The sequence below is a fragment of the Desmodus rotundus genome, chromosome 11, assembly GCF_022682495.2.
Source record: "Desmodus rotundus isolate HL8 chromosome 11, HLdesRot8A.1, whole genome shotgun sequence".
Classification (NCBI taxonomy): Eukaryota; Metazoa; Chordata; class Mammalia; order Chiroptera; family Phyllostomidae; genus Desmodus; species Desmodus rotundus.
The window spans coordinates 11,841,100-11,861,066 of record NC_071397.1 but is presented as its reverse complement, the minus strand read 5'-3'; the positions used below and the strand labels follow the sequence as shown (position 1 = coordinate 11,861,066).

At 46.8% G+C, this 19,967-nt stretch overlaps 1 protein-coding gene across 7 annotated transcripts in view; it reads right to left on the bottom strand.

The window, feature by feature from the left end:
* RUNX2 (RUNX family transcription factor 2) overlaps window positions 1-19,967 on the bottom strand; it is a 315,354-nt gene that overhangs the window by 90,424 nt on the left and 204,963 nt on the right. For 4 of the 7 annotated variants that reach the window (XM_053913595.2, XM_071219668.1, XM_053913598.2 and 1 more), the window contains one exon: window positions 15,345-19,630. The exons of the other annotated variants lie outside the window; for them this stretch is intronic. In XM_053913595.2, coding sequence (XP_053769570.1) covers window positions 19,152-19,630 — 479 coding nt within the window. In that variant the 3' untranslated portion in view covers window positions 15,345-19,151. Of the gene's footprint in view, window positions 1-15,344; window positions 19,631-19,967 lie in introns of those variants that run through there. 7 annotated transcript variants of the gene reach the window in all.

Genomic DNA, 19,967 nt, shown 5'->3' with positions numbered 1-19,967 from the left:
CCACCAGCGAGACAGAAGGAAGAGCTCTGGGCCGAGAGAGCAGACAGACAGGCAGACAGGCACTCACCAACACACTGCTTGAACTTGGGCAAATCATTTCAGCACTACCAGGCCTCAGCCCGGCATTTGCACATTGGACTCGAGGATTCCTAGGGTCCTTTTTCTAACATTTTGGAGAGAAAGAAGTTAGGCCTTCTCTTTGGATTATTTTATTTAACCCTCAAAAAGAAAAAAATCCTGAGAACCAGCAGTTCCCATTTGAGGAAACCTTGGCCCAGTGAGATGGAGGCTTCAGCAGCTGGGAGTGGCACGAGAGGAATTCCAGAATCCTCGTGGCCGCCCCAGGGAGCGCTCCCTCTCCTCTCTGCCCTTCCACCAGCGCCGGTGTTTCCCACAGCCGGTGCCCAGAGGCTCCTGGTTCTCCACTCTGTAATCCTCCATAGCTAGGAGGGAGGGTCCTCACTACATTCCTTTGTACTGTCATCAGCTACTTAAAGTGGCAAGAAACAATAGCCTCTTTCTCCGTTTTCTTGGCAGGGTGGCTCTTGGACCCCGCTGAGTCTCTCTGAGTGACAATCAGGGCAGCCCTTCCAGACCAACTGCCCCAGGTGCCCTGGGCAAGTCTGGAGGAATCCTGCCACCCAGCTGTTCCCTGCAGGTCAAAACTGCTAAGTGGTGTGAGCTTCTATTTCTCCCTTCACAGAGTTCCTCAGCTCTAGGTGGTTTGACATGTACTCGGCCCTTACAGGGCTCAAGGAAGCATCTAAGGACCCCTTCCACAACATAGTTGGGACTCCTCTCGCCCTGCCCAGTTCGCCCTCGTGCCCTGAGGAAGAGTGGCCTGCCTGTGGAGGCATCTTCCTGCCCGACGTCCCGTCTCACACACAGGCTGCCGACGCCTGAATCCTGAAATGATCATCAGATAGCGACATTGTGACCATGGCCCACTGCCATCGGCACAGAGAAAGATCACTGAGAACTGATATCTAAGAGGAAAGACTGAAAGCCTGGTTCAGCTCAGAGGCCTCAAAGACAAACTACTCCATTGGGTAATTTTCAAATAACTGTAGATCCTTTGCCTCTCCCCCTACAAAGAGAGGGACTCTTGACTCTGGGCTGGCCCTTATGACTGGCTTTGACCAAAGGAACACAGTGAAGTGACCCTGGCCACCTCCTCTCCCAAGGTGGACCTTAAAACATGTGCAGTGTCCACTTTAGTGACTCTGAAAGAACCCCGGAACCACCCTGCTTGAGGAAGCCCAGCAGCCCTGCAGGATGCCCCACTGAGCCCTGCCTACCTTCCTGACCCATGGAGTCAGGAGCAAGCAAATGGCTGTGATTCTAAATCACTGCGTCGTGGAGTAACTTGTGAAGCAGAAACGGGGAACTGAAAGAGTGTAAGAGGATGAGGGCACCAAGGCCACAGGGCAGAAGACACATGTTGTGCCTGAGCAGTGGGGTCAAATTTGGGAGGCGGGCTTTGTGGAGGAGGGGGACCTGACGGTTTACAGGAGGGGATGAAGCTGCATGAGCGAAAGGACAGGGTGTGAGGGGGAGCGATGCTACAAGATCTGACTGTTCCCAGGCCTCTGGGGAAATGCCGTGAATGCAATAATTTCTACTACAGCCACCTCACTGCCGAGAGCAAACCCTTACTTCTGGGGTGTCGGTCCGAGTGTGGCCCAAAGTAACTGAGACGATTCCTCCAAAGTCCCATTCCCTCTTTACAACTCCTATGAATTTTTCATTGCATTCCATAGTTCATTCATTTGTATTCTGATATAAAAAAGTGGTTGAAATAGCCTACTCGTTAACTACCTAGCTTCACCCTACCCCAGCCTCAGCAAGGAAAATAGAGACTTCAGGTAGAGGGATCATAGAGTTGAGGCTCTAGCAGGCCCAGAACTCATGGGCACCCTGAAGGAGTCAGCCTTGCCTTCCTCCGAGGTCAAGACCTGGGACTTTTCTGTCAGAATGTAGTCACGCATCTCCAGCAGGCAAATCTGGGCTGTGGGCTGTCCTCTCCTATCTCATTCCCAGCTTTAAGCTACCCCTAGATTCACAAGGCACCCGACTCAAGAGAGCACTCCAGATTCAGCTTAAAGACCAAAGTCACCTGACAGTCTAGTTCTTCCTCTCTGACCACGTACACTCCCGGTCAGCCTCCCACAGAGGGTCCGGAAAGCAACCTAAGACCATACCCACCTACCCCGACACACTTGAATGCTCCCTAAACTTGTTTTTTTTTCTTAGATAGACAGACAATTCAAACACACACACATCTACGTCCTGGGTAGATACGTTGACACTTGGAAGCAAAATAGAGGAAAGCTTTTATTATTGTTTGCCATTTGAAAATGATTATGTGGCAGGGTGATGTGTATTAAAGGAGACAGGCTGCAGTTAGCATCCCGGGGAGGGCTCCCTTCCTGGACCTGGGTGAGCCTCCACCACCTCCCAGCTCCTAGAGGGAGGACTGCCTGGTGCCAGACTTGGAATCTGACCAACACAAATTAAAGGAATAAAATGCCTCTTAGGCGGGAGGCGGGACACGGGAGAGTGAGAATGCTGAGAATTTTAAAGGGATCATCACCTCAGCAGGAGACCAAAAATCAGCCTGGAGAGAGCAGCTACCCCAGCAGATGGTCCCCTTCAGCTCAGAAAGTCTCTGGTTCTGGGTTTCTCCGAGATTCCCATCGTGGTCTCTCCATGGCCCCAATCCCAGCCCAGGGCCTCTGCTGCCCCCCAAAAAACTCCCCTCTCAGTGCTATCTGGAAAGAGGGCTGTGCTTTATTCAAAATTGTGAAGCAACACCGTGAAAACCAAGCTAATCAACTTGTAGCAAACATGAATCTAGAGGTGGGAATAGGAAGCAACGGCTTAGTGGGTGCACACAGGTTTCTCTGTGGGGAGACGCAAATGTACTTGAACTGAGCTCAGAGTCTACTGAACAGTTAATTTTATGTTATGTGAATTTCACCTCAATTTTTAAAAAAAGAAAAAAAAAAGGCTGTCCCCAGAAAGAGTGACCCTTCTCAAGTCCTACCAACCAGCACAAGTTCGACTCTGGGCCTCAGTCGCCCCTCGCGCATGGGAGGCCATGGGCAAGAAGCAGCTCCGGCGTTCTGTGCCTGCTCCTGTTCCCAGCAGGGCGAGGACTTCAGATGACCCCAGGACAGAGGGAAAAGAAGATCAGCAAGCTGCCCACTAGGCTAAAATTAACTGTCCCTCCACGATCTGGACTTGGCAAGTGAGTGAACTCCTCTTCTGTTCCTCCTGTGACTTCAAACGTGTCTTAAGAGACTCCGGAGAAGAACCCATAAAAATGATTATAAGACTCAGGCCAAATCTGGGGAGCTGTATATTTGAATCCTATAACTGCTTCTTGCCCATCAGCTAGCAGTCTCCAGTAAGTCCCTACATCAGGCAACGCATTACTTTTCTCAACATGTAATTTTAGTTCTTTGACCACCCTTACCAATTCAAAATAGAAGAGAGGATTCTGGGAGAATTGTACCCTACAAATTTAAAAAGAAAATGATACAGGTCCCATCTTGTACTTCAACAAGTTGATTTGATACTTAGAAAATGATCCTTTTGGCCAAAGAATATTTTTATTTTGTGTGTCTATATAAACACACCTTTTTTTTTTTTAGTAGAAAGCACATCACTGGTGTCTAAAACCAAACGTGGTTTTGAATGAACCAGACTTGCATTTATATCTGAAGTTCATTTGCTAACAATAGAACTGGACTTCTCGTTTGCCAACATCAATGTTGGCCTGTTTTCACCTAAATTTTATAGATGTCAGAAAAAGAAACCGTTCAGTACTCAGTGGCATACCCTGGCCTTTTTCAGCCACACTTGCTTGCATTTTTGCAGCTCCTTTAAATTCCCCTTGTCACAAAAACTAACAATAAGGTCAAGTATTTCAGTAAGAAATATTGAATTATTATCCAACTTTGACAAACAGCCAAGAGCCTACGAAAGCTAACCACGAACTGGCGAGGAGAGTGGCTTAACCTCGGGCCTCCCGGCCCTGCCTGCCTCGCCTGGGGAAGGGTTTCTGGCACTGGGGGCACTGGGGAGGCTGGGGCAGGAAGGGGGAGGGCGGAGGGGTGGAATGGGAACTGGACGGCTCACAGTCACGTCCAAGCTCCCGTCCCTCAGGAGTGTCTCGTTGCACTCGCTTGCTGCTGCAAAGAGCCAGCTTTGATTTTTCTTGGAGAGGGCTCCAGGCACCCTAACATCTCAGCCATGCCAACACCGCGAGCCTGCCGAGCTCTCCGGATCTCCTGGCCATATCCCTGTCCATCAAGGCTAATTTCTATGACAACATAAACTTCACTGTGTAGCCAATAAACTCAAACCCGATGGAACTTGATGTGGCCAGGAAGGAGAATGACAAACTGGCACGATGTCAGGGCTGGAAATAGAACTCGCTTCACCAGCCAGTGGTTTGGGAGGAGGGGGAGAGGTGGATTTATGTCCGTGTGCATGTGTTTTATTTGTTCTAATAACTCCAATAAAGGTTCCATTAATCAATAAGCTGCCTCTTGCAGAGACAGAAATAAATGCAAGGTCCCTGAAGTGAGCTTCAGGTTGAATGAGAACTCACCCTCGTTTTCACTCTAACCCACAGTGGCGAAGGGTACGGATCCCCGGCTACCTCACCAGATCCAGGTGGGGTGCTTGGGGGGGAGAGAGAGAGACAGAGAGAGAGAAGCTTGAGGACTGGCTTTCAGCTGAACAGGGAAGAGTGGCCTGCAAGGAAGCAGCAGCCTCAGGAGGGGACATGAGGGACATCACAAAGCATCGCAAGGAAGGTCCTGGCCTCTAAGCAGCGTATGTGACTTTGGAAATGAGGTATTAGTGGTTTCAGAAAAATCTCCATTGGAGTGAAGATAACATGGACTCCTCAAAGGTGAGGGTCAAGACAGGTTCACTGTATAAAAGGAGAGGTTCACAGTACAGGGTCGGCTGGTCTGGGCTTGGGGAGAGAGGTAGAGTCCATGTATGGTCCTTTAGGGGCACGGTGGGCCTCCAAAGGAGAGATCTGGAGGTGTGCATGGAGAAGACCCCAAGATCCTGCTTTGAAGTTTTACTTAGGATCAGTCACAGGCATAGCTGTCGTTAAGTTCTTTGTACGTGTAAACATCCAGAGCATTAACGACTCCCAACCATTTATACTCATCACCCTTCCCTATTGAATGCGGCAAGACCCTTTGTGCCAAACAGTCCCTCACTGTCTCCTCAGTGGGGCCCAGTGCACTTGGCAGTAGGCGTGAGGCAAGCAACTGGACCAAACGGAGCTAGCCCTGCACTGAAATTTGGTATTCCATGCTGTCATCTCGCAACATTGTTTATATCGACGTCCTCTCTCGTTAAACACGGAGGTCTCACATTTTTCCTTTGTGCTGTATGTTTTGATAGCATAGGTATTTCTTTCTGTTTTCACTTATTCTAACATTGGGTATAGTTTTCTGAAGGAAGACCTATACCCCACCGGGATTCTGATTCCGCTCACCCCCACCCTGGCCACTCCAACCCCGTGGAGAATCCCTCCTGCTCAGCTTCTCAGTGGGAGGGTGATTTGGGGCACTAAGGAATGCCACGGTCTGGAAGTGGTATCTCGTTCTCAGTTTCTTTCTGGAGAGCTGTACATGCGATCGTCCCGGTGAGAGATTTGTCTACTTCCAGGTCCTGCACTGCAGGGTGGGTGTGGGACGGCCACTGGCTCGGTCACAGACCCAGAATGGAAAGGGATTGCTCGTCCTTGCAGATCCAGCTCAGTGCCATCTGCCCACCTAGACCAGGAGGTGCTCCCGCCTTGGGGCTCCTCTACCCTTGGGTCACTTCTCTGTTATGGCACCTGCTGCACTGTGTTGTCACCTACAAGTTAATTTTTCGGACTCTGAGCAGATGGTGAGCTTCTGGAGGGTAGGGGTAAGTCTCATTCATTTTCATTTCCATCATTTCTAGTAAGTATTCGATCAGTATTTATTGAGTGAGTAAAACTGCAGGCGATCCCTTAGGATCAGATGAGAGTTGGGGACTGTGAAGCAAAGAAATGACAACCGTTCTCTCAAGCAATGGATAGGGTGAAGCTACAGGTCCTCCCTCCCTCAGCCCTCCACCTCTGTCTGCCCTGTAAATGGCTTAGTGCTTGTGTCTGACAGTCACCTGGCCCGATAAGATCGTGCCTATCATTAAACAGGGGTCAGTCAGGTGCTGTCTACTTGCACTGTCACCAAATACCTGTGTGTCCCTTCGTTGCCCCATTAACGTGGCTTTCCTCCTGCATTTTTTAGGTTGAAGTGAAATTGGTTACGGGAAACTCAGATAATAAGCCTATGAAAGGTGAAATTAAGATGAAAAGTCTATCTTTGTTCAAGATTAGCCGTCACGTTTTCACTCGCTTAGGTGGCTAGGATAGCATGTAAATGAAGTCACGAGTGTGGCCTCCTCTCTGTAGCCAAGGATGAAATAGCAGATAGAAAGACCTTTGGACCTTAGCATTGAGGGCAAGGGAGTCTCTTGTCCACCGATGGACAATCAACTTGAAACATGGTGCCTGCAGATAGGTCGTCTTCCCCCGGGAAGAAACGGCACTGATGCTCTTAGACTCACGGCTGCCCACGGTCAGGCCTGGTGCACAACTGTGTTTTTCACGAAGTACTTGACGTACAGCAGGACTTTTCCCATGAAGTTAGCTGGGGCACGGTATGGAGTCGGTATGTTGGCAATTAATTTTCACGACTATAAGAAATTGGTTACAGGATCAGTTTGCCTAGGTTTGTAACAAATAATAATAGGCTCATAAAAAAAACTAGCAAAGTAAAGAAGTGTAAGTGCTTAAGAGAAAAGATAATGCAGAGCTATTACAAAGGAAGGAAATGTGTTTTCCAAATGAGTGAGTGTGGGAACAGTTGGAAATAGATGTCCAAGCCTTGCCTGCCTTCCCTTCACCTACCTACAGGGCAACCCCACCTGAGGCTCTCTGCAACTGCATTTCCTCATCCTCTAAAAACCGGTGTTTTCGCCAATTGCTGTGAGAAACAATGGACCTCATTCTCCCTCTTAATGCTAGGCAGGCTCTAGCTGCACCTCTTAAAACTCCCCATAATTTGCTCTGGTCAGGTAGCTCAGTTGGTTAGAACATCATCCCAATATGTGTAGGTTGTGGGTTCAATCCCCTGTCAGGACACATACAAGAATCAATCAGTGAAGATATAAACAGTGAACAACAAATGAATGTTTCTCTTTCTCTCTCAAATCAATTAAAAAAAAAACCACAACTTCCTACAATTTCTCCATTCTAAAAGCTACTCCAAATCTATAGGTAGAAGTCACCGCCTGGACCCTTAACACACCATCTGGAAGGTACTGTATTGTTGTCCACATTTGAGGAGAACGCCAAGAGAGGGTAAGCGTCTTGTTAGAGGTCACACATATAGTTACTAGGGCTTAAGGATCTGGAACCCGGAATTTTTTGCCCCTTTCCGCTTCCCCCTTTCAATGCACCGCTCACCCCTCCACGTCCCGAATGCAGAGCTGGCTGCGTGGCTGCGACAACATGGAAGAGCAGCTGCTCCCCCCTTGACTGTATGGGAATCACCCACTTTTTAAACACCAAGCGTCCCAAACACTGAGGTGAAATGAAAGGCCTGTAGGACTAGACACAGACTGCCAACAAATACTCAGTGACTGAGGAACGAGAAATGGGAAGTGAAATGGGCTATAAGCAGAAATCAAAAGTGCATCTTAATTCTCTCTAGAAATGAATTTCTAACTTTTTAACCTCTGTTTTTGGCAATCTGAAGCATTCATGAATTTGCTTAAATGAAGAATGACATGACGGAGATCTCTTATTGGGATGGATTACGTTGAACAGAGAAGCGTTCCAGTATGTTTTTTAATGGTGGCCAGCCTTCTAGCACATTTCTCTGCCTATAGCAACGGTTCAATAAATATTTCAGAGGAAGAAAGAAAGGAAGATAGACAGGGTGGGAGAGAGAGTGGTCATTTCGGTTCTCTGAGATTTCAGCAAAATGGAGTGTTAATCTCATACAGGACAGTGTCTTTAAGAATGTCTATAAAGTGCTTTAAGATGCTCGAGGAGAAGCCTGCCTGTTTGGTTAGAGAGAGTTAAGTGATTTAGGTCAGGGAACACTGATGCCCATTCCTGGGTTTCTCCAGACCCGTGCTCAAGTGAGCAAAGCCTTGCACACTCCAGGTTTCCCCAGGCCTTGGGGATCCCAGGTCAGTTCTCTCCACTGTATAGTTCTGTCTCTTAGAAAGGCCAGTGCAGTAACGGAGGATCTGGGAGCTGCCCCTCTGTCAGGGGCGAGAAGGACCCCAGAACCACTCCTGCAAAGGCACGAGTCGAAGCCGACACACACTTCTTGGCTTGGCTCTTTCTCTTGTTAGATGAGCCCCATGCCACCAAATTAGGTTCAACAGCACGTTTTCCAGTAGCCACGCTGACACCAAGCGCAACACACTAAAATGGCAAAGCTCAGAAGCCATCGTGAATTTGGGACTGAAGTCGGGGCAAGGTCAACATCTGAATGTGTCAGTATGCTTTGTATTTACGGCGTATGTGATGTGATAGCTCTGATTCCTTCAGGGAAGAAGCCTGTGATAAGCCAAATGCCAAACTTAGCCTTGATGTCGAGTAGAAGAATAGTTTATAAAACATATAGAAAAATATTACTTTCAAAGAGCAATGCTTTTTAAAATGTTAAAATAGTACTTTTTGAAAAACCATTCTATTTGGGGCTCCAGCTCTATGCTTTTAGCAATGACCATCTTAATTATTTTGAGTAATAATAAATGCAATCTATTTTATACCTGTTATGTACTAGACACTTGTTAGGCATATTCCTACCTCATTAACTCATTTACTTCTCGTAACCTCCATTATAGAGATAATACAGGAGACTGTGTCTAAGTCTTTAGCTTAGGAACATGGTGTTTGGAATCAGGCAGATCTAAGCTTGAGTTTCAATAGCTGGGTAACCTTGGGCAAGACTGAACCTCAGTTTCCTTATCAGTAAAATGGGGATAAAACTAGCACTAACTTCTTCATAGATTGCTGGGAAGATTGAGATAAGACACGTGAAATATTAAGCAAGGAGTCAGGTGCAAAGTCAAGTGTGCAATAAAAGTTAACTGTTATGAAATATTATTATTTGGCCCTGGCTGGTGTGGCTCAGTGGATTGAGCACCGGCATGGGAACCAAAGGGTTGCCAGTTTGATTCCTAATCAGGGCACATGCCCGGGTTGTGGGGCAGGTCCCCAGTTGGGGGCATACGAGAGGCAACCACACATTGATGTTTCTCTCCCTCTCATTCTCCCTCCCTTCTCCTCTCTCTAGAAATAAATAATAAAATCTTTTTTAAAAAATAAATATTATTATTTGATCATGCTAGCAGTACCATATATAACTTTTCCCCAAAAGGAAATTAAAATGGCCTTCAGAGCCTTCCTAAGAGGGCAAAGAGGAAAATCATCTTTGGTCCCCATCCCTGTTTCCCCGGGAAGTTCAGTCTGGTGATGTCAAGTCCAAGCGAACTTCAAGGACAGCTATGGAGGCAGAAAAGAATGAGGAAAGGGTAGCTACTAGCATGCCCGTTGCCTTGCCGTGGAGGAACAACAATTGGGAAAGGAATCATAAGGGCTTAGGGGGGTAATGTGAAGCGGAAAGGTAACACGGGGGACTTTGGGGAGCCTCTCTACCTGTGGCCAGCGCCCGTTCCTTCTGTCTCACTCTCCTGCAGGCCTGAGAAGCAAAGACCCAGGGGGTCACTGTCAGAGAGCTCGGTCTGTGTGCACCCCTCTCGCAGGGCACCCCTGCTCTCTGGGAAGCAACTTCTGGATGGTGTTTTGAGTTGGCAGGAGCCCACAGCTCTGGCCACTCTCTGCTCTGATCAGCCCGGCCCCCCGGAGCCCCCGGGCAGCTCGGGCAGCTCCCGGGGAAAGAAGAAAGCAGCACCTCGCATGTGCGGCATGCCCCACAACACAATAACGGCTGGGAGATCTGATGGACTCTGACAGGGGGAAGAAGGGAGTGAAAAAGATGGAACAAAGATGCCATTTTAAAATTATTGGCTCATGTTCAAGATTTCACTATTTTCTATGGCAAGGATGGAGAAAAAAAATTCCTCCTACTGATGGGTATTTTTCTGGTCATTGAAAGCCAAAGGGGTGCGGGGCTTCCGACTTTCCCTCTCAGGGAACCGGTGAGCCAGGCCTGCGGGTAAGGTGGGAAAGGGCTCCCTGGCGAAGGCCGGAGGCTCACAGGCCTCCAGCCAGCAGCTCGGATGAGGAACGGGTGCCGCAGCACACACTGTGTTTTCAGCTCGGATTCTGTGATCTTCCTGCCAAACAGGGGTTTACAAAGCAAAAACCTCCAGAGAATTCTCATACTTTCTGGCTTATTCTCCTGGTGTCTGTCTTAACAGGAATCAGCTGTTTGCCTTCTCACTTATACAGCATGTTGCCGGGGAGAATTCAGCATCTGGTCTGGCTATTATTAAAAACAAGAACATCCTGCTCTGTTGGGAGAACAGCACCACTAGCAATAAAAGGACCGAGATCATTTGCATCCAGGATTCCAGAGATGTGTTTCGAGTCAATATCTGCTTGCCCTCCTCCCCCCATGGCGTTCATTTTAACATTTCCTGATGCTTCCATCATTTGCATCGTGGTCTCCTTTTTCTGAAACAGAGCGTGTTTTTGCCTTTCACTGGGAAGCTGGAATCACTATAGTTGTTCAAACACTGGCCCGCTCCCGCAGTGTGATAAAGTTGAACTACCAGAGGAATTTTTTTTAAAAAAATTTTACAACTGCGGAAATGAAAAAGTAAACAAGACTGGGACTGCATCGGTATGTAGGCTCCAGCTTTTTGTTGTTGTTTTCGTCTTTTTCTTTTTTAAGCCTTGGACTAGGAGCCTGAAGGAACCATATAATATGAAAAACACCGAGAGGTTTTATTAGCCAATAAAAAAATCTCAGTTCCTATTAACCACTTAATTCCTTGCTAGGGTTTCACACTTGCTTCCTCCTTGTATCCTTTTCTTCCTCTCATGCCCACGAGGAATGAAAGTTGGTCCGCCAGCCTTCCCCTACACAACCTGAGTTCACAGTGTGTGCTCCAGAAGTTGCGGCTGAGAACTGTGTTCAGTAACGTTCTCTGCATTTCTCATCTGTGAAACCACGAGTAAGAGATCTCAATAAGGAGTCAGATTTTCTACGCCCCCAAATCCACACACAGAAAGACTTTTTAAACACACTGCTAAACAGGAGAAAGGGCACTGTGACTTTCAAGATTTAAATATGAAGTGACTGTTCGAGAAGACAGAATCGAGCTGAGGCCTTCCTAGAAGAGGTAACGATGCCACAGAAGGCTCCTCTCATTTGGGAGTAGAAGAATACAGAGAAACTCACAGAAAAACAGAAAGTGAAACCGGTCAGCGTTGTTGAACGGTCAGAGATGGATGGAGTTATAAAAAATAAATGACCTAATTTAAAAAGGAAAGGATGTCAAAGGAGATTTAGATCATTGTTATTAAATCCTACACCATTATGCATGTCATGTGGTTTTGTTGTTTGCTTTTTGCTGTTTTTAAATTGTAAATTTGCACAGTAACATCAATTCATCATCCAGTTGGGTTTTGGGAGTTCCTGGTACCCCTGTCTCTGAAACTTCCCCCTAAGCCTACACTGCACCTCACTTTCTACATCTCGGCGAATTCTAGTCCTTTGGGTTCTTAAGGGAAACGGCCTCAGGCCTAAGGTGTAGTGGAGGGCCACATGATACCAATTTTGTGTCCTGTCTCATTTAATGTTGCGGAGACAAGACTACTTATGTGGAACAACTTCAGCATTTTGCTATAAGGTCTTGTCTTCTTCTTAAGAATGACAGGTGCCTGGCGGGGGGGGGGGGGGGCGGATTATTTCCTTTCTGTGTTGGCTATGGAGGGGGGCAGAATGACCTGGGATGAAGATAGTGGTCAAGGCGTTACATCTGCAATGCTAAAACATAAAGCAGGTTTTCCAGAAGACCCCAGACATTATTGCAACAGGATAATAAGACAACGAATTAGAGTAAGTTTTAGTAAAGGTTAAGTGGGTTTCCAGAAACTTGATCCTTCTGCTTTCCAACTGGTTGAGCATGTCTGAACAGCAAGGCTGGTTGAGTCACAGAAAGCTTTTGAATAAAAGCTTTACAAAAATTAATAATAACCCCTTTGTAAATGTCAGCTTCACTGCGCCGCTGACATCCCCGGAGTGGCCAGTGCCCTGGTCCCCTCTAAAGAGTCTATTTGAAGCAGAGTAATTGCTTCTGCACCACTCGTGGGGTGAGGTGGGGTTCTTCTGTTTGTCTGCTTTTGGTTTTGTGTGTGTGTCCTTTGTTGTTTTGTTTGTTTGCAGAATTTGCAGGAATAACAAACACCTGAGGCAAACAAATGCTGCATGTGCGTGCACGGCGAGCCCCATCTGTCCCTGAATGTCTGCTTGGGCGCCTCTCCATCCCCCACCCTCCTGCCTCCCTTAAGGCGTGCACACACTCACACACGCGCACACACACAGAGACACTTTCCTTGGTGTGTATGACCCTTAGCACCTGCAGTAGATCCTTTTCTTTGCTAAATTTTGATTCATAACTTTTTCTTAAAACTTCATTTCCAAGGCCTCCTGATTGAATAGCTATGGATGGAAAACTGCTGGGAAGTCACGAGTGCACAGGAATAGTGGCAAGGAGGAGGGAGGTCCCCATGCTTTTGCTCAGGGCTCATCATTTAAACAGAGAACATCAGCTATCCACGTACTGGCCTTCCTTAAGCACTTTCTCCAGGCCCAAGAAGAGAGCCAATGAAGGAAGAGCAGAGGTGGGTGGAAAACAGATCGGAGGAGCCGGTGGACCTAGTCCTAGTGTGCAGGCCGCCGGCTGTGTCAACACCTGCACATTCTCTCCACCAACCCGGGACAGCCCCCACTGAAGGCGCCCTTCCCAGGCCCTTAGTTCCACCTCTAGGAGCACATGCATGAGTTTGCCTGGGATCTCACAGGTGAGCTGGCCCATGCTTGCTAAAACGGTGGCCATCAGTTGAGTTGTTCCCAGAAAAACGCAGTGACTGTGAGTGTTATCATAAGCCTCCTACCTTTTTAGATGCCCCCAAACCATTGCTTCCTAGGACTGCTCTCCAAAATGATTTTCAAATAGTTGGGACAGAGAGAACAGTTGACAGGATGGCATGTTTCCCTAACAATCTATGTAGGGTTGTTGGCTTAAATCAGACACCAGTACCGTATTCCTGCCGCGAGTCTTCATTGTGCCATTATTGTTAACCACCCGTTTGCGCAGGGAATGAAACGTAAACCCCTGAAGCTCCGTAGGCCCTGCTCTCACTGACCGTGAACGAGGGCTCCCCCACCTCCCCCCTTGCCTTCTCAGACTGTTTTCAAATCCCATAAATATAAACACGTGGCTCTTCAGCCGCATCTGTGGATAATAACTTCAGGGGGCTTCCTGTTTACATGGCAATACCCATTTCCCAGCCAAATAAACTCTGTGACAGAGAGCGGAGGTGTTTATTGGGCCAGCCTCGGCTGGGACTGAGTTAACAGGAAACACCCACTCTGGAAGAAAAGTCTGATGATTAAATATTTGGGGGACAGGGGACACAAGGGGTCAAAAACACAGCAGAAACTGCTTTCTTCTTCCGCCTGTCGTTTCCAGTAAGAAACAGCAGCGCCATGAAACACGTGGCCAAGCAGCCCAGGCCCGACAAGCCCACAGCTGTGCTGTTCACCGGCCGCACAGGAGGAGGGAAGATGTGCAGAGGGCAAACCCAGGAGCCTCCCTCATGGACCAGCCGAACCTTAGGGCGCCGTCAGGTGATGGGAGGGAAAGGCTGACGATGTACACCCATCCCTGGGAAGCCCCTCCGCTTCTCTCTGGCTACGATGTTTTAATGAGCGGTGTTTCCGCACACCAGATCTGTCCATAAAGCCTGGCCTAAGAATTTAGAGCCTCTAGCCCACGGGTTCTCAATTGGGGGGCTGTGGGGAGCGTTTCCTCCCAGGGGACATTTGGCAAGGCCCAGAGACACTTTTCTTTGTCAGGACTGGGGCCGCACTGTTGGCATCTAGTGGGTAAAGGCCAGGGATGCTACTAAACCCTGCAGGGCCCAGCACAGGCCTCCCTACACCGCACCGAAGCATCATCCAGCCTGAACACGTCAACAGTGCCAAGGTCTAGCCCAATGCCTTTCCTAAACCAAGAAACTGAGACCCAGAGGGGTAAAGTGATTCACCCTAAGCCATGCTGCTGGACAGAGCTGGAGTGGGAAAGAACGTCACTGTGCCCACCTCCTAGGTGATGCCTTTTAAAGTCGCACAGATGTTTAATCTCAGTGGATAAACAGGTATACACCCTCCAAGAGTTACAAACAAATTGCCTGGCCTTGGTTCACTCGGGTGCTTTCAGGATGTCTCTTAGTCTCAGAAATGAGCTGCGTCCAAGGATTTCTCAGGACACAGTGCCAGAGGGGTCAGAATGAGTGGATCTGGTTGAAGGAGACCTCTAACCCGAGTGTGATGTGGGCCGCTGGCAGGTTGCTGAGCTTCCTGGTCCCTCCTTCAGAGATGTGGGGAGCCAAGGCCTACAGACAGCACAGGACAGAGAGAAAGCCGCCGCTCTTTCCAGGCCCTCAACCTCGTCACAGGGGAGGGACTTACCAAAAACAAGCAATGGCCCAGAAAAAAAATCAGAAAACGATACTTATGCTCACTAGTAGCATTTTCCCAAGGCTAGAGCTCTCCAGGCCAAAATCCATTTTTACTCATCCTTGGCTTGGTTGACTTTCTTTTGAAGAACCCAAAAGAGATGTGGGAAGGAACATAGAGTAGCTGTTATGGCTGGGCCGCCTGAGGCTTTCTGACGACAGCCAGGGGCTTACTTGTCAGACCTCGCTCGTGGGCCCAGAGAGGAGAATCGGGGAACTGTCCGAGGCTGAGGTCTTTACATCCTGACCAGTCCCATGGCGGGAAAAGCGGCTTTACCTGGGGGCGGGGTGAGCATCCCTGCCTTCAGACACAGGCCGATGAGGAAGGGGCTCACTGCTAGATTCTTTGCCCATCCTCTCTAGGAGCAGGACAAAACGAGAACCCAGGGCTTACCAAGACTTCTTCCCTCTCACCAGTTATATAGGATCTCTGCTCTCACTTGGCCCTGGCAAGTCCTATGGCCAGTAAGTGCCCAGGTGGAGGCAGCAGTGGGCGTCAGATTAGAGAAGAAACCGCGAAGGAGAAAAGACCCAATGTACACACATAACAAAACCAAAAAAGCCATTTTATTGAAAATTAAATTCAAACTTCAAATTAATATTACAATCATGAGAAAAATGCCAAATAATTCAATTTACAGTTGCAACATACAATACAAATAGTCCCTTTGAAGTTAAGAGTAAACTCATCCACAATCATGACCTGTGGCACAAAGCAGAATTTGTACAATATGTGCATGGAAAGCAAATCTTGGGCAACAGCGATTGGAAAAAATAAAAATGAAAAGCTTGTATTTACACAAAATGCTACAAATATTTTTGTTCCACAGAAATCTAAGAATGGTAAAGCATATCCAGAAAATGGAATTTTATTCAGAATACCTAAGAAATTACTGTAAGTTATGGTTTTGGCTGATATATTTCAAAGTACTGCAGTAAAAAGCAAACAGTTATTTGTAAACATGAAGTAAACAAACATCTAAGAAATTCTCACATAGAAAGTATTTTTTAAATGAATTATCTTTTTAAGGATAACAAATTCAATGTTTAGAAGAGCTGTCTTTTATTTTTATTTCATTTATTATCATTCTTTCGGATATCAAAGATAGAATTATTGTTTTTGCCAATGCTTTGTGTTTCTATGTATTAACCGAGACTCTGCATGGAGTCTGTCCCTTTCCTGGGAACGGAGGGAGCTCTTCAAGCCAGCAGGCAAATCTTCTCCCCTCTGAATTTGCAACGTGTGGTCACTAATCACGTGGACTTCTCTGCTCACTTTTGAAAGGCTCCGGTGGGGTAAAGACAGTCTAACGGGCAAACAATAGCCAACCTGTTGAGTCTCCCAGTTCCAGGCTGGATGTCATTTCACTAATCTAAAGCCAAAGCTGTGGTGCCTGTTCTGGAACTCTGACATAGGTTAAAGCTTAGGAGACAACTGAAACAGATTTTTAAAAAAAGTGACTTGGTCACACTGTAAACTCCAGTGATGCTTATGCTACAAACACAACCTGGCTCCTCAACCTGAGGGGAGTGGAGTGGTGGCTGGTTTGGGGTTCCAGAGCAGAAGTAAAACTTGGCTTTGGTCTTGAAATCTCAAATCATACACATGACCCAGTGCAAATTAAGGGTTCAGTTAAAAAAAAAAAAAAAAAGGAAAAATTTAACCCCCAGGCCAAAAAAGGGCAGAATTTCATCTAAAAATGTGAATTACCCCACTGGAGTGGTTGGACGAGGGTGGAAGGATGAAGTGCTTGAATTTTTCCCAAGAAAAAAAACTTTTTTAAGTGTTTCTGGGTTGCTGCCTGCAGCCACTATAATAACATTTCAACACAAAAGCATCCCTAAGGTCACTTAGTATGTGTACTGTAAACTTAAAAAAGCCCTTTTAACATTAGAAAATAATGTACAAATATAGTACCTTTTTTTTTTATTAAATAGGGCACAGCTGGCACTGGCGGTAACATTTTTATGTCAATTAATTAAAAATGAAATGTGTAACCAGACACTGGCTTCTTTAAGTGCTGCTGAAACAAACACACACATTTCACACTTACAAATAAATGGACAGTGGCATGCTTCAAGCTACCACACACAGACAATAAATAGTATCCACTACTACTTCCATCTTACTTAAGGAACAGAAAAGTGGCTTCTTTATCTCAGCATACTTGGTACACCACCTTTAGAAGGCAACGTGTTCTGTTTTGGTTTGGCTTCCCCTCACTTTTTGGTAGGAGGAGTCAAGATGGACTCCAAGGGGGACTTCCAGGGAAGAAGACAGGTCCCAACAGCCCGGCAAGCTGTCCTGCAACACTGGCAGCTTAGAAAGGCGGGCCTGAGAGTCACTAGAGAGAGCAAGGGGCCTCTGGGGGCTGGAAGCAAATCTCTACTAGCAGGGGCACAGAATTCAAACAGAGGGACCCTGACCTGTGGGGGTGGAGTGGGGGGAGGGCAGGGATTTGCCTGGTGGTGTCATTAAGTGATCCTGGCTTGGATTAAGGATTCACACTTGAGAATTTGCCATGTGGCTGCCAGGAGTGGTCAAAGTGCATCCTACAGGAGGGCTTTAGCTCAAAGTCATAGACAGTAGTAGACACCAAACTCCACTGAGCTTTGCCTTCCCTTTGCCTTCCACTGGGAGAACTACAAATGTCTAAGATTGTATATGGGACCCCACAGGTTGTATGGTCTCTCAGATCAGTTAGCTACCTGCTGGAACTGGCTGGCTACTTCAGATGACCCTGCCCCCATAAGACGGAGACTTAAATCTGCTCCTTTAAATGCAAATTCTGTGGAGAGCTGCCTATGGGGCCTTGGGCAGATCTGGGTTCCCCGGATCTATGTTTGCTAAGGCGGCTGGGTAAGAGTCTCTGGTGCAATTTCGCTTTCCTGCACTGTGTACGCCACTGCTGGTCCTCTGGCCACGCGTGTGGCTTCAGGCCCACTACGTCTTCACTCTGAAGCCTGGTGACGTAGAGTTCTGCTTGAACTACGAAACCACAGAGCATTTTTCTGCAGTTCAATGATTCTCTTGTGCTTGTCTTTTTAATATGACAAGAGTCATCGTTATTTGGAAGAAGTAAGAAAACCACATCACTCCAGCATTTCATGCTGGTTAAGGGCAACATAAGTGACAAAGGGCTAAGAGTTGTTTTTCAAATCCCTAATTATTGCTTTTAAAGGCAAAGCTGTGTTAGAGGCAATCGAAGGTCTGAAAGAACTAACATAACATTTCCTTCATACGTCACAAAAACAAGCTACATCTAAAATATTTGGAGATGGAAGTACTTTTAAAAATCACATTGTGCCTGGATGAACTGAAATTGCTTAGCAATATTCCAGGTATGGCTCTAGCCCACTGAAGAAATTTGTTATTTCATAAAGAGCACTTTTAGAGACCGAAGTCAACATATCGATACACTAAGAAATGTTTCAAGGGTCCAAATGTCATTAAATAATTATAAATATATCTTTAAAGTTATATGACCATTCACTTAGCAAAGTTACCTCAGATTTTACACATATTCATAATTTAAAAAAAAAGAAAACAATAACACACGAGCAAACACAAACACTATCTATACCGTTATGGCTATAAGAAGGTGTTGCCATTTTCAGTTTTGCATAAAAGGAGGAGAGGGGTCTCAGGATGGTATTTCTTTTTGGTTAAATGGGAAAGGGGTGGGGAGTATAAAAAAGGAAAATAAAATAACCTTTCCTGATCAGTATATTTGAAGTCACTTTCTTAAAGTAGGAAAAAAAAAACTGAACCAAACAGTTCAAATGAGTCCTGGCAGCAGGTGTGGAAGCCAAGTTTGGGACAGTCACACTGCAGTGGGAGCGTCCACTCTCTCCTTTCCCCTTTACGTGCACCTCGGCCGGCTTTGTAAGCTGGTCCGCAGGGCGCACGGTCCACACCCAGCTGCGACCGTGAGGACGGGTGGCCTCAGGGCACAGAGAGGAAGCGGCTTTGCTCTTCTTCCTCCTGAACCTGGAGTCCACCTTTCTGAATTGGCATATGAACAGGTTATTTATAACAGACCAAAACATCAGCGACAAAAATACCTTTTTCCTTTGTCTGTAAAAGTACACTTCTTTTTCTATTTAAAGAAAAATAGATAGAAAACAATCTGAAACCTGATTACGATTCTCTCTCGGGCCTTCTGCTTCTCGGTGTCTACCCTCTTATGGTTGCAAGAGCATGACTGAATGAGTGAGTGAAAAATCTTCTAAGAAATAGGCACTTGGTAGATAGCTAATTGATATACATATATACGCACTCTCTCTATATATGTATATATTGACACATTGGGGACGTGGCTCCCAGGTACCGCTGGGCCACTGCTGAGGACTTTCAGTAAGGTCGCCAAACAGATTCATCCATTCTGCCACTAGAATTCAAAACGGTTGGGGAACTGCTGTGGCTTCCATCAGCGTCAACACCATCATTCTGGTTAGGCAAATTGGGGTTTAATAGCGTGCTGCCATTCGAGGTGGTGGTGCATGGCGGAAGCATTCTGGAAGGAGACCGGTCTCCCCCCGGCACCATGGGGAACTGATAGGATCCTGACGAAGTGCCATAGTAGAGATATGGAGTGCTGCTGGTCTGGAAGGGTCCACTCTGGCTTTGGGAAGAGCCGGGGTAGGGTGGTGGCAGGTAGGTGTGGTAGTGAGTGGTGGCGGACATACCGAGGGACATGCCTGAGGTGACTGGCGGGGTGTAAGTAAAGGTGGCTGGATAGTGCATTCGTGGGTTGGAGAAGCGGCTCTCAGTGAGGGATGAAATGCTGGGGAACTGCCTGGGGTCTGAAAAAGGGCCCAGTTCTGAAGCACCTAAAAAATTATAACAGAAGATGGGGGGAAAAATCTGTAAATATCAATTAAAATAATGATAGAATTTTTACAAGAAAAAAAGAAAACTTTAGCTTCCCAAAAAGGAATAGCAAGCCACAAACAGATCTTCAAATGCACCGGTCACTATACAGTCTTTTTTTGTTTGTTTTCTTTCCCCATTTCACAGTCTTAGCGGCATTTATCCTTAAGATTTTCCCCCACCAGAGAATCCCAAAGGGCTTTTTAAAAACCCAAATGTGTGCTAGGTCACACATGTAAACCAACCCAACACTCTTATCATATAGATTCACTCACCAGAGCTTAAGACTGAATCCTC